Source organism: Penaeus vannamei, chromosome 18, assembly GCF_042767895.1.
Source record: "Penaeus vannamei isolate JL-2024 chromosome 18, ASM4276789v1, whole genome shotgun sequence".
NCBI classification, from domain to species: Eukaryota; Metazoa; Arthropoda; class Malacostraca; order Decapoda; family Penaeidae; genus Penaeus; species Penaeus vannamei.
Window position 1 is genome coordinate 10,158,712 of NC_091566.1, and position 10,000 is coordinate 10,168,711.

Below are 10,000 nucleotides of genomic sequence, written 5' to 3' on the forward strand. Positions count from 1 at the left end.
CTTCTCTCCTTCCTTCCTTCCTTCCCTCCTTCCTCTTTTCCCTCCCTGCCATGCCCCCCTCCCTCTCCCTCCTTCCCTCCCTCCCATGCCCCCTCTTCCTCTCCCTCCCTCCCTCCCATGCCCCTCCTCTCCTTCCCTCCCTCCCATGCGCCATCCCTCCCTCCCTCCCTCCCTCCCTCCCTCCCATGCCCCCCTCCCTCTCCCTCCCTCCCTCCCTCCCTCTCCCTCCCATGCCCCCCCTCTCTCCATCCCTCCCTCCCTCTCCCTCTCCCTCCTTCCCTCCCTCCCATACCCCCCTCCCTCTCCCTCCCTCCTTCCCTCCCATACCCCCCTCCCTCTCCCTCCTTCCCTCCCTCCCATGCCCCCCTCCCTCCCTCCCTCCCTCTCCCATGCCCCCCCTCTCTCCCTCCCTCCCTCCCACGCCCCCCCCCCCCCGGAGCCCCCCTTCCTCCCTCTCCCTCCCTCCCTCCCATACCCCCCTCCCTCTCCCTCCTTCCCTCCCTCCCATGCCCCCCCCTCTCCCTCCCTCCCTCCCTCCCTCTCCCTCCTTCCCTCCCTACCTCCCTCCCTCCCATGTCCCCCTCCCTCCCTCTCCCTCCCATGCCCCCCCTCCATCTCCCTCCCTCCCTCCCTCTCCCTCCCTCCCATGCCCCCCCTCGCTCCCTCTCTCCCTCCCTCGCCCCCCCCCCCCCGGACCCACCGTAAAGACGCCGCTCAGGGCCTCCAGACCCAGCATGACGAGCGCCGGGTCCTCCGCCTTCAGCAGGTGGCAGAGGGACGAGACGGCGCCCACGGACACCAGCATCGCGATCTGCTCCTCCGTGCCGCCCGAGACCATGTTGCACAGCGCCCACGACGCCTCCTTCTGCAGCTCCTCGTTGCGCTGCTGCAGGAGGAGGAGCAGGCGGGGGGGGGGGGGAAGGTTAGGGGTTGAGTGTTTGTATTACCATTAATGTTATTGTCAATACCATAATCATTATAATCATAATCATTATTGTTATCACTCTAGTTATTACCATTACCATTATTGTTACTGTCTTTATCAACACTATTATTATCGTTATTATCATCATCATCATCATCCTTATTACTGTCATTATCACAATCACCATCATCACTCTCCTCCTCCTCCTCCTTCCCTCACCTTCTCCACGGCCTTCATGAGCGCGGGCACCACCTGCACGTCGATCACCATCTGGATCTGGGTCGGCGTGCCAGCTGTCACGTTCGAGAGGATCCACGCCGCCTCGCTGGCGATGCCTGCGTTGGGGTGGCCGAGGAGGTCCCTGAAGATGGGCAGCGCGCCGGAGGACACCACCGCCTCGGTCTGGAGGGCGGGGGGGGAGGGCATTTATTTGTTATTATTGTTGTGGGTGTTATTATTATCATTGTGTTTTTATTGTGATTATTAGTATCATCGTTATTATTATTGTTGTTGTTATTATTATTATTATTATAATTATTATTACTGTTATCATTATTATTACTGTTGTTATTATCATCATTATCATCGTTATTACCATTATTAATATCACTACTATTATTATCGTTACTATCATCATTATTATAATTATTATCCTTTTCATTATTTCATCATCAATATTGTCATCATTCTATCATCAATATCATTATCATAATACCATCAATATTATCATTATTACTATCATTGTCATCGTTATCCTTATCATTTGTTCTAATCATTACTATGATCATCAACTTCATTACCCTCATTAATACGACGGCCACTAACCCTAATATCATTATCACTATTAGCATCATTATCGCTTCCATCGTTGTTATTACCATTAGAATTAGCATCATTACTGTCTCTATTCTTATTATCATCATCATCATCATCACCATTATCATCATTACCATCCCCATCATCATTATCATTATCATCATTATCATGTTCGCGTGAGTGTTACTATGGCTCGGCACTGAATACTGTTGTTTTTTTTATTATTCATTCTTTTTCTTTCTTCCTCGGTCCGTTGATTGTGAATGACTAGTCTGAATGGAGGAGAAAGCTCACTGAAGCTCGGTTTTGAATGGCGCTTCTGTTTTTGTTTTTTATCTATTTCGATCTCATTCAGTTTTTTTTTTTTTCAATGGAGGGAAGGAGGGCACGTGTGTGTGTGTGTTTGTGTGTATGTGTGTGTGTGTGTGTGGGGGGGGGATGTGCGTGTGCTTGTACCCGTACATTTACGTGTATATATGTTTATGTACGTATGCATATCTGAATCAAACCCATAACAAAGAAAAGATACCCCTCTACCTAAGACGATCCCCAGACGAGCTCCAGCCGAGTCCCTGACGAGCCTCAAACGAAACCCAGACGATCCCCAGACGATCCCCAAACAAGCCCCAAACAAGCCCCAGACGATCCCCAGCCGAGCCCCAGCCGCGCCCGGACCCCATCCCGGCGGCGCACCTGGTGGTTGGCCCCCGCCGCGATGCTCCCCGTGGCCCTCAGCGCCGCCGTGACCACCTTGTCGTCCTGCGAGTAGAGGCGCTGCACCATGTCCTTCACGGCGCCGCACTCGATCAGCTCGTCCACGCTGCCGGGCCCCATGTCAGCGAAGTACGCCGCCGCCCACAGGGAGTCAGCTGGCGAAGGAGGGTCAGCTGTCAGCCGCTCTCGCTGGGGGTGTTGTGGTTGAGCTTTGTTGTGTTCGTGTTTGTTTATCTGTTTGTTTGTTTATTTGTGGGTCTTGTTCTAGTTGCTGGCGTTATTATGGCAATGATAATTATCAGTGCCATCATTAGTAATATTACAATTAGTATTATCATTACCATTTTCATTAATATCATTATCATTATCATCAACACCATTACCCTTGGCCTTACCTTCACCCTTACTCTCACCCTTACACCCTCAATATTATCCTCTCCCTCACCCTCACCCCCAACCCCCTCATTATTATCCTCACTCTCACCCTTACACCCTCACTATCATCCTCTCCCTCACCCTCACCCCTAACCCTCTGACTATTATCCTCACCCTTACACCCTCACTATCATCCTCCCCCACCCCCTCCCTCACCCTTACACCCTCACTATCATCATCCCCCACCCCCTCCCTCACCCTTACACCCTCACTATCATCCTCCCCCACCCCCACCCCTTCCCTCACCCTTACACCCTCACTACCATCCTCCCCCACCCCCACCCCCTCCCTCACCCTTACACCCTCACTACCATCCTCCCCCCCACCCCCTCCCTCACCCTTACACCCTCACTATCATCCTCCCCCCACCCCCTCCCTCACCCTTGCACCCTCACTACCATCCTCCCCCACCCCCACCCCCTCCCTCACCCTTACACCCTCACTACCATCCTCCCCCCCACCCCCTCCCTCACCCTTACACCCTCACTACCATCCTCCCCCACCCCCACCCCCTCCCTCACCCTTACACCCTCACTACCATCCTCCCCCCCAACCCCTCCCTCACCCTTACACCCTCACTATCATCCTCCCCCCACCCCCTCCCTCACCCTTGCACCCTCACTATCATCCTCCCCCACCCCCACCCCTTCCCTCACCCTTACACCCTCACTACCATCCTCCCCCACCCCCACCCCCTCCCTCACCCTTACACCCTCACTACCATCCTCCCCCCCACCCCCTCCCTCACCCTTACACCCTCACTATCATCCTCCCCCCACCCCCGCCCTCACCCTCGCACCCGCACTACCCTCCTCCCCCCCACCCCCTCCCTCACCCTTACACCCTCACTATCATCCTCCCCCCACCCCCTCCCTCACCCTTGCACCCTCACTATCATCCTCCCCCACCCCCACCCCCTGCCTCACCTTGCACCTTCGCATCGAAGTGGGCGACGAGTCTCCTGATGGCTTCGGCGCACATCTTCCTCTCTTCCGGCGAGATGACGGGGTGTTTGACCCGGAAAAGGTTGGTGATGACCCAGCACACCTGCCTCGCGATGGATGCCTGTGGATCAGGTCGGGTCGGGTCAGAGGTCGAAGGGATACGTGTAGGAAACTCATCAAAGCGAGTTATTGAAATATGACTCTTTTTTTTTTTTGAGTGGGTTATAGGCCTAGAAGGAAATGCTTGACCTTGAATAAGCTGGTGATGACCTAACACACCTGCCTCTGGATATATTTCTAGGATTCAAGTCAGGTCAGGTCGGGTCAAACTTAATTTTGATTAACATGAGAAAAAATGGTCGGGGATGTATGATTTTGAAATGCAACATTTGAAATTGATGTTTTGCCACTAAATCTTTCGTCTGGACTGCAAGGCACTAAATCTCATGCACTGGGGAATTATTTCGTCTTATTCATGATTTTTTATTCTACACGGGTCATAGGTCACTGGGAGGAGTTGGGGTTTATGTTGAGTTGATAAGAGCGAAACGAGAGAGAATGATAGATAGGCAAAGCAAATGGGAGATTAAGCGGTGAGTAGAAGCGACAAAAGAATGAATGAATCAAATAAGTAGAAAAATAAGAAAGAAAGATAGACATGATAAATAGAAAGAACAAAAAGAAAAACACTCCAACCTGCAAATTTTAGAATTAGATTGAGCGTAATAAACATAATAAAGAATTAGATTTATAATTAAACATTTGAAATAGAGTGAATTTTGTAATCAGAATGGATATTAGAATTACACTGAACTTGACAATAGGAGTAAATATTAGAAATAGACTAACTTGATAATTATAATAAATATTAGAAATAAACTGAACTTGATTAAAATAATTATAGAGTAATAATTAATTAGTTACATTACTGATAAATCATTTCATTTTCTTCCTTTCCCTTATTGTTTTCCCCCTTCATCTTTCATTATTCTTCCTCTCCATTCTCTTCTCCCTTTGATATTCATTCATTCTCTTCTTCCCTTCTTCCTCCTTTCCCCTTGACCTCTGCTTCCTTTTCTCTTAATCTCACTTTATCTCATTTTCCTTCTTTTTCCTTTTTTATTCCTCCCTTCCTCTTTTTTCTCTATCCCCGTTCTTACTTTTTTTCTCCAATTATTCTCTATTTTCATCCATCCTTTTCTTATTCCCTTCTAGTTTTAATTTTTCTCTCTTTCCATTCTTTTAATTCTCTGTTTTCTCTTCTATTCCCCTTATTCCTTCCTGCTCATATTTCCCTTCCCTTTGCCTCCTCCCTTTCTCTTTCTCTTGCCCCTACTCCGACTTCCCTCTTTCTTTCTACCTCCCTTTTATCTCTATTTTCCTCTATTTCCCTTCCCTTTCTTCCATTCTCTTTCCCCTTCCACTTTTCTCTCTATTCCGCCCTCTATCCCTCCTCCTTTTCTATTTCTACCTCATTTTCCTTCCCTTTCTATTCCCCCTTCCATTACTACAGTATCTATAATTCCCCTTCTTTCCCCCCTATTCCCCCTCCCACTTCTCTCGCTAACCCCTCCTCCTTTTCCCTCTGTTCCTCTTCCTTCGCTTCGTTCCCCTTCCACTTCTCCTTGTCCCTTTCCTTCTCTCTCTACCTCCATCCTTTGCCTTCTCTACCCCACTTCCCCCTCCTTATCCTTCTTTCTGTTCTCTCTATATTTCCCGTCTATTGCGATTTCTTCCCCTTCCACCCCTTTCTGTACCCCCTCCTCTCTTCCCCTCATCCCTTCCACCACTTCTCTGTTTACCCCTCCTCCCTTCCCCTCGATTCTCTCTTTCCCCTTCTCCCTTCTCTCTCTATCCTTCTCCTTCCCTCTCCCACTTCCCTCGTTACCTTCTCCTCCCACGCTTCCTCCATTCTCCTCTCTTCTCTTATATCCCCTTCCACTTCTCTCTCTACCACCCTCCCTTCCCTTCTCTATTCCTCTCCACTTCTCTCTTTATTTCCCCTCCTTTCCTCTCTCTTCCCTTCCTCCCCTTCCACCTCTTTCTCAACCCCTCCTTCTTTCCCTTCTCTAATTCCTCTCTTTCCCTCCCACTATTCTCTCAACCCCCTCCCTTTCCCTTCCTTTCCTCCCACTTCTTTCAACTCCCTTCCCTCCTTTCCTCCCTTCCCCCTTCTCCTCCCACTTCCCCTCTCCCACCCTCCGTCCTTCACCTCCCCCCCTACCTCCCTTCCCCCCCCCTTCCTTCCCTTCCTCCCTCCCCCCCCTTCCTCCCTTCCTCCCTCCCCCTCCTCCTCCGTTCCCCTACCCCCCTTCCTCCCTCCCACCCTTCCTTCCTTCCCTTCCCTTACCCTCCCCACTTCCCACCTTCCTCCCTTCCCCTCCTCCTCCTTCCTCTCTTCCATCCTCCCCCCTTCCCTTCCCTTTCCTCCCCCACCCTTCCTTCTTCCCTTCCCCCACCCTTCCTTCCCCCAACTTTCCTCCCCCTCCCCCCCCTTCCCTCAACCCTCCCCCCTTCCCCTCCTCCTCCTTCCTCCCTCCCCCCCTTCCCCCTTCCCCTCCCCTCCGCACCCTTCCCCCTCCCCCAACTATCCTCCCTTCCCCCACCACCCCTTCCCCACCCTCCCCCCTTCCCCTTCCTCCCTTCCTTCCCCCCTCCCTTCCTCTCTTACCCCCCCACCCTTCCTTCCTCCCCTTCCTTCCCCCCACCCTCCTTCCAACTCTTCCCCTCCCTCCCTTCCCCCCTCCCCAACCCTCCCCCATCCCTTCCAACCCTCCCCCATCCCTTCCCTTCCCCTCCTCCCTTCCCCCCTCCCCCCCCCCTCCCGGACTCACGGGCGGGGTGGCGCTGGGGGGTCCGGCGGGCGGCCTGGCGGGGGCCTCCTCGATGGCCCTGTCCCTGCAGTCCGGTCCGTCGCCCACGATGTTCCCCAACGCCCACACCGCCTGCTCCCTCACGCCCGTGTTCTGCGAGCTCAGCAGCTGGATGAGGACCTTGATGGCGCCCGCGTCTGTTGGGGAGGGGCGGGGGTGGGTGAGTGGGTGGGGGGGATGGGTGGTGGGTGGTGGGGATGGGTGGTGGGTAGGGGGGATGGGTGGTGAGTGGTGGGGGGATATGGGGGTGATTGTGGGGTGGGGGGATGGGGGTAAGGGGTGGTGGGTGGTGGATGGGGGATGGGGAGGTGGGTGGTGGGGTTGGTAGAGGGGATGGGTGGTGGGGTGGGGGAGGTGGTGGGTGGCGAGGAGGAAGGATGGGTGGTGAGTTGTGGGGGGGGGGATGGGTCGTGAGTTGTGGTGGGTGGCAGGTTGGGGGGGGGGTGATGGGTGGTGAGTGGTGGTAGGGGGATGGGGGGATGGGAGGTGGGAGGATGGGTGGGGGGGGGGGGGATGGGTGGTGGGGGATGGGTGCGTTAAAGGTGGTGGGGATGGTTTGTGGTGGGGATGAAGGGAATGTTGATGATGGTAAAGGAGACAGGGAGGAGGCGCAGGAGAGGAATGAGGGTGAGGGGGAGGGAGGAGAGGAATAAGGAAAGGGACGGGAAGGGGGACGGAGGAGAGGAATGCGGAAAGGGAGGGGAGGGATGGGAAAAATGAGAGGGAGGGGAAGTGTGATGATGTTGACGATGATAAGTACCTTTTTATCACTATCAAAGTCACTTAAAAGAAATCCATCCATACATTCAGAAGAAATTAAATAAATAAAAAAAAACATAAATCTATAACAAATTAATCACGCTACAACTAAGAAGGAAAGCAAAAAAACAATAATAACAAAAATAAATAAAATGAAACTTTAGAAAATAAAAAAATAAAACTGCAAGCACGCCTCGTTTCGCTAGACAGACTCTCCTAAAACCTTCAATTTCATCCTCATTAAATCCCATTAAATTTCCACACCTGCTTTTTTTCTTTTCTATTTTTATACATCATTCTTCTACCTATTTTTATGGTTTCTATGTCATGTATCATAGGTTCTATTCATTCAATACAAGCAAACAAACAAACAAATACAGACACACACACACAATATATATATATATACACATATATATATATATATATATATATATATATATATATATATATATATATATATATATATATATATATATATATATATATAAATAAATAAATAAATATATATATATATATATGCGTGTACACACACACAGCACAAATCCCCTCTCTCTCTCTCTCTCACTCGCTCTCTCTCTCTCTCTCTCTCTCTCTCACACACACACACACACACACACACACACACACACACACACACACACACACACACACACACACACACACACACACACACACACACACACACACACATTCATCCATCTTCGCTACATTCTCCATTCTCTCTCTCTCATTCTTTCCTTTCTATCTTTCACTACTTCCTTCTCTCTTTTCCCTTTCTCTCTCCTTCTCCTCTCACTCTCACCCACTTACCCACGACAGCGTTGGTGTGCTTTGATTTCCCTGAGGCGATGTTGGTCACAGCCCACGCGGACTCCAGCTGCAGTTCGGGGCTGGAGGGAGAGAAGGAGAGGTGGAGAATAATTGGATGTGGGGGAGAGAAGGTGAGGTGGAGAAAAATTGGATGTGGGGGAGAGAAGGAGAGGTGGAGAAAAATTGGATGTGGGGGAGAGAAGGAGAGGTGGAGAAAAATTGGATGTGGGGGAGAGAAGGAGAGGTGGAGAAAAATTGGATGTGGGGGAGAGAAGGAGAGGTGGAGAAAAATTGGATGTGGGGGAGAGAAGGAGAGGTGGAGAAAAATTGGATGTGGGGGAGAGGAGAGGTGGAGAATAATTGAGGGAAAAATTGCGACCCATGTGTGTGTGGGGGGGCTGGGGGGAGAGAAGGAGAGGTGGAGAATAATTGGATGTGGGGGAGAGAAGGGGAGGGGGAGAATAATTGGATGTGTGGGGGGGGGGGGGGGCTGGAGGGAGAAAAGGAGAGATGGAGAAAAATTGGATGTGTGGGGGCTGGAGGGAGAGAAGGGAGAGGTGAAGAATAATTGGGTGTGGGGGTGGGGGGTGGGGGCTGGAGGGAGAGAAGGAGAGGTGGAGAAAAAATTGGATGTGTGTTTGGAGATGGGGGGGGGAGAGGGAGGAGGTGGGGGAAGGGGGAGGAAGAGGGGAGGAGGAGGGAGGAAGAGGGGAGGAGGTGGAGAGAAAAATTGTATGTGTGGGAGTGTGTGGAGTGGGGGGTGGGGTGAGGAGGGAAGGGGGAGGAGGGGACGGAGGGAGGAGGAGAGAGGGAGAGGAGGAAGGAGGAAGGGGGAGGAGGAGGGAGAAGGAGGGGGAGGAGGGGGCGGAGGAGGAAGGGGAGGAGGAGTGAGGAGGAGGGGGGAAAGGGGGAGGCGTGGGAAGGGGAGGGGGAAGAAGAAAAAATAAAAAGGAGAAGAAGGAGAGGGAGAAGAAGAAGCGAGGGGCAAGCTGAAGATGTTGTTGACGATAAGGAGTTGGAAAAAGAGAAAAGTCAAGCGAAGGAAAAGCAAGAAAATTAAAAAGAGAAAGTGAACGAAAAGGGGAAGGAGAAAATAGAGGGAGAAAGAGAAGTAAAAAAGGGAGAAAGAGAAGAATGAAAATGAAGAGCATGGGAAGAAGGCGGGGAAAGAAGAAGGTGGAGAATGTATGTATGCATGTATGTATTGTATGTATGTATGTATGTATGTATGTATGTATGTATGTATGTATGTATGTATGTATGTATGTATGTATGTATGTATGTATGTATGTATGTATGTATGTATGTATGTATATGTGTATGTACATCTGCATATATAAATGTCCTAGTTTACACGCATTTCTCCCCCGTCTTCTCATTTGTTTTCTCAAAAGAGATGGAAATTATCGCGAAATCCATCATGAAAAAAGAGTGAAGAAAAAAGAACTTTCCCGGATGAGAAACGCACTCGTCGCAAGCACGCACGCCGCTCCAGTCACGCACCCTTCGTTAGTCACGTGTTCCCTTCGTTAGTCACGTGTTCCCTTCGTTAGTCACGTGTTCCCTTCGTTAGTCACGTGTTCCCTTCGTTAGTCGTGAGCTCTTTCCGTCACTCGCGCCGTCCTTTTGTGTCCGTTATTCGTGAGTCTTTTAGTTTTCATTCCGTTTCGTTGTTTTTTGTTTTGTTTTGTTTTGTTTTTGTTTTGTTGTTTATTCATTAG

At 50.8% G+C, this 10,000-nt stretch overlaps 1 protein-coding gene across 1 annotated transcript in view; it reads right to left on the minus strand.

The window, feature by feature from the left end:
• LOC113800401 (importin subunit alpha-4) overlaps window positions 1-10,000 on the minus strand; it is a 28,818-nt gene that overhangs the window by 1,026 nt on the left and 17,792 nt on the right. Inside the window, exons 9-14 of the mRNA XM_070133353.1 lie at window positions 8,280-8,359; window positions 6,669-6,844; window positions 3,817-3,955; window positions 2,435-2,610; window positions 1,145-1,327; window positions 701-886 (exon numbers count right to left, since the gene is read on the minus strand). Coding sequence (XP_069989454.1) covers window positions 701-886; window positions 1,145-1,327; window positions 2,435-2,610; window positions 3,817-3,955; window positions 6,669-6,844; window positions 8,280-8,359 — 940 coding nt within the window. The remainder of the gene's footprint in view (window positions 1-700; window positions 887-1,144; window positions 1,328-2,434; window positions 2,611-3,816; window positions 3,956-6,668; window positions 6,845-8,279; window positions 8,360-10,000) is intronic.